We start from the raw sequence: 3,700 nt of genomic DNA on the forward strand, positions 1-3,700 counted from the left end.
AACAAATCACTCACACAACAACTACAATTGAAACAAAACTAAACTTATACAAAATCGAATGAAGTTGCTAGTGTTTTAAGTGGTCTGTCATCAAGCTCAATTAACCATTTCATAGTTTCTCATTGATTGAAAAACCTTATACCATACACCACTGCCTCATTAAATGCATTTTGACACAGAAAATAGTTTAACATAGGATTTAATGACAAATGAAAAACTGCACCAGAATTTAAAGTGACATAACTTAGACAAGACAAAATTTGAGATTAAAAATGAAAATATTCAACCAAATTAAAATCATCCAATAAATTGAGAAAACAAACTTGCACAAACACAATAAACCTCCAAACAAGAATCAAGAATCCTAATATTGGCCGAACAACCCAACGAAACAATGAACGAAAGCTAAAAACAACAAGACAATAAGAAATTAAGTAGAGAACATGAATTTTATGCATACTTAGGCCAATGGATCGAGTAATGTGTGTCACACTTAGACAGAACTTATTTGTGTTTTTACCTTAAAGAATGAGAAAAGTAGTATTCATGACATATTAAAATATTGAGTGATCTTCCAACAAGAAGAATTCGAGTGAGATTGTTTGAAAAATTTGTTTTAATCATTATATATATAAGTTATATTGTTTGGTTGATGTGCTTATTTGTTGTAATTCTTTATTTTTGTTTTTCAAGTTTCTATTTTTATTTTATTCTATGTTTATGCTTTTCCATTCTTCAATTCTCATATATTTTGTTATATAAAATTCATTGATCTAACCTATTTGTTCGAGTATCTTTTGTGTTTTTACGATGTATTGATGAAAATAAAGAGAAGAAAAAAAACAAATAGTATTTGTTCAACATGCAACCCTCAAAAAAGAGTTTGTTTTTCTTTTTAGTATGATATGACAATATTTTCTATTTTATTAATGTTAAGTTTTGTAAATAAAAAACAATTATTTCATAACTTTATATTGTTAACCGTACAATATGAATTGAATGTTTGCATCATCAAAATATTAATATATATTGGTTGTGATTGAATCGAGGAGATGCTTTTAAAGTAATAAATGCTGCCTCGTAGCTGACAATTTAGTTTAAAAGCTACTTACGTAAAAATATATTTTTATTCTATAAGTTTCAGGTGGGTATATTTGTTACTTGAATATAAAATATTATAAATTATAATCACATTTTGGGAAGTAGGGTCAAGAAATTGGGACTCATGTTTCTAAAATATTATAAGGATTTGTTTAATGTCAAAATATATTTTCAGAACCTCTTTTAAAATTGGAGTGGTTAAACTGTTAACTTTTTCTAATGGAATTTTCAGTCTATCAGTAGTCTATATATTTTTGGATAATTCAGAGTGAAAAGTGTAGACTAAATGTTTGGAAGGTCTGGTAAAATAAGAATATCAGTATCATGTAGACTCAATAAATCTCACTTTCATCAACTTAAATTGTATGTTTAAATTTATTCAATCTACAAAATGAATTATATTATTTCTATCAAATCTGGACTTAAAAATTTGAGATATCTAACACTCGTATTCTTAAAAATAGAAGAGCAAATAAATACTCAAGGATAACAGCAGAAAGTAAGAAAACATGATAAACAGGTAAATACTACTATATATGAACATTTCGAGATAAGAAAAGCAAGAGCCTAAAAAGAAGAGGGCATAGGGAGTTTACGGATCTACAACTTTGATATTGACCCTATCTTCTTAAAGATGACAGATAAATATTCACCCTAAAGGTTTTCCTATAGGGTACGGTATTTATACGTATTATAGTAACAATCACCTACTGCTGTACTCTTCCAATATATTCTATGTATGCATATGACTGATTCGGGTTACCTTACAACAGTTCGGCATTGAAAATGGGAAGGATGCCATGTTGTGAGAAGGTAGGGTTGAAGAAAGGACCATGGAGTCCAGATGAAGACAAGAAGCTTCTGGACTACGTTCGGAAGCATGGTCATGGAAACTGGCGTACAGTGCCTGCCAAAGCGGGTAATAACAACTTCCGTGTACCCTTTTTTTCTCAATCAATGAGTGTGCATGTTGTTGATATTGAGGATTCAAAGGTTCAAATCCCGATTTTATTTGTTACATATGTATGATTTATATATATCTAGGTCTTCAAAGATGTGGAAAGAGTTGCAGATTGAGGTGGATTAACTATCTCAAACCTGATATCAAAAGAGGAAACTTCAGCGCCGAGGAAGACCGTACCATTCTTCAACTTCATGCTCTTCTTGGAAACAAGTGACCTTCTTTTGGTTTTCATACTTTCGTATTAGTAAATCAAAAGGTTGATCATATATTTCTCAGAATCTAATTGTGTTTATCTATTGCACGTACAGATGGTCAATCATAGCGGCTCACCTGCCCCAAAGAACAGACAATGAGATCAAGAACTATTGGAATACCAACATCAAGAAAAGACTGATCAGAATGGGCTTGGATCCCATTACCCACAAAACAATAAAAAAGAACACGTTTGAAACCAGTGGTGTTGGCCATGACAACCCAAAGGACACCATCAATGTTTGCCACGAGGCTCAATGGGAGAGTGCTCGACTTGAAGCTGAAGTCAGAGGATCTACGGTGCAAGCTGGATCGGGGTCCTCGTATTTCTCTGGGCTAATTTTAAGCAAAATTCCAACTCAACCTTGTCTTTCATCACATTCAGTGTCAACCGAAAACAGCACAGCGTATAATATGTATGCCCTCGTGCTTGCCACAAATCATGATTTTCCGTTACCTGTATCCACTTGGAGCATTCCCACGCTTCCTGCAGTTTCTAATACTCTACAAATCAGGAAAACAGAAAGTTTACTTTCATATAAGGTTGATATTAATGATTTGGGAGCTAGAAGCCAAAGTGAAACAGAAATGGAAGTTTGTGTTTCAAGCTTACAAGACGATGACATTATGGTGGCTGTGGAAGCATTTAGAAGAACAAGGTCTGAGAGTATGAAAGAGCTGTTTGATGAATCCACTTCCATTTAGTGTAAAAGAAACTTAATAGGCTCCATCCGCATGTTTTAGTGGCACCACACGGTCTTCCACTATGCTAATTTTTGTGCTACTTTTAGTGTGTTTTAAGTGTGTTGGTATTATATGTGTGTATTAAGTTCTCCAATGTTGTGAGTGAAGAGTGTAGTGTTTGTATTTCTGTAAAAGTGATTGTTTTCAATATAAGAAATATAAGATGGTAAGAGGTATTTTATTTTATTTATGGATGATTTTTCAGGGAAGACATGGGTATATTTCTTGAAAGAAAAGGTATATTTCTTGAAAGAAAAGTTTGAGGTGTTTAAGAAGTGCAGAATGATGGTGGAAAAGGAAACATACAAACACATGAAAGTTGATCGGTCTGATAGGGGAGACCAGTCGAGTTTATGAAGTGTTATGAGGAGCACAACATAAGAAGATTCTTGACAATCCCATAAAGTTCTTCTCCACCCCACATTGAAGACATCCTTGATCCTCCCAATTGTCAACTTCTATTTTTATTTTGTTATACCCTTTGAGGGTAAAACAGATGTGATCGATAGAGATAGGGTTTTGTAAACTAATTACTACTGGATCTACCTTTTAACATTCTAATACTCTTTTTATTCTTGTGTTTGCTTTTCTTTTGTGATCGGGGCATTCTATTTATTCACATTCATATATATATATATA

General features: G+C 32.6%; 1 protein-coding gene across 1 annotated transcript; it reads left to right on the top strand.

Annotated features, from left to right (window-relative positions):
- The first annotated feature begins 1,887 nt into the window (after positions 1-1,887).
- Positions 1,888-3,022, top strand: LOC108334947 (transcription factor MYB106). The gene is made up of 3 exons (XM_017570865.1): positions 1,888-2,020; positions 2,146-2,275; positions 2,374-3,022. The coding sequence occupies exons 1-3, from the start codon at positions 1,888-1,890 to the stop codon at positions 3,020-3,022; spliced, it is 912 nt and encodes a 303-aa protein (XP_017426354.1).
- The last annotated feature ends 678 nt before the right edge of the window (positions 3,023-3,700 follow it).

The sequence above is a fragment of the Vigna angularis genome, chromosome 10 (genome assembly GCF_016808095.1).
Source record: "Vigna angularis cultivar LongXiaoDou No.4 chromosome 10, ASM1680809v1, whole genome shotgun sequence".
NCBI lineage: Eukaryota > Viridiplantae > Streptophyta > Magnoliopsida > Fabales > Fabaceae > Vigna > Vigna angularis.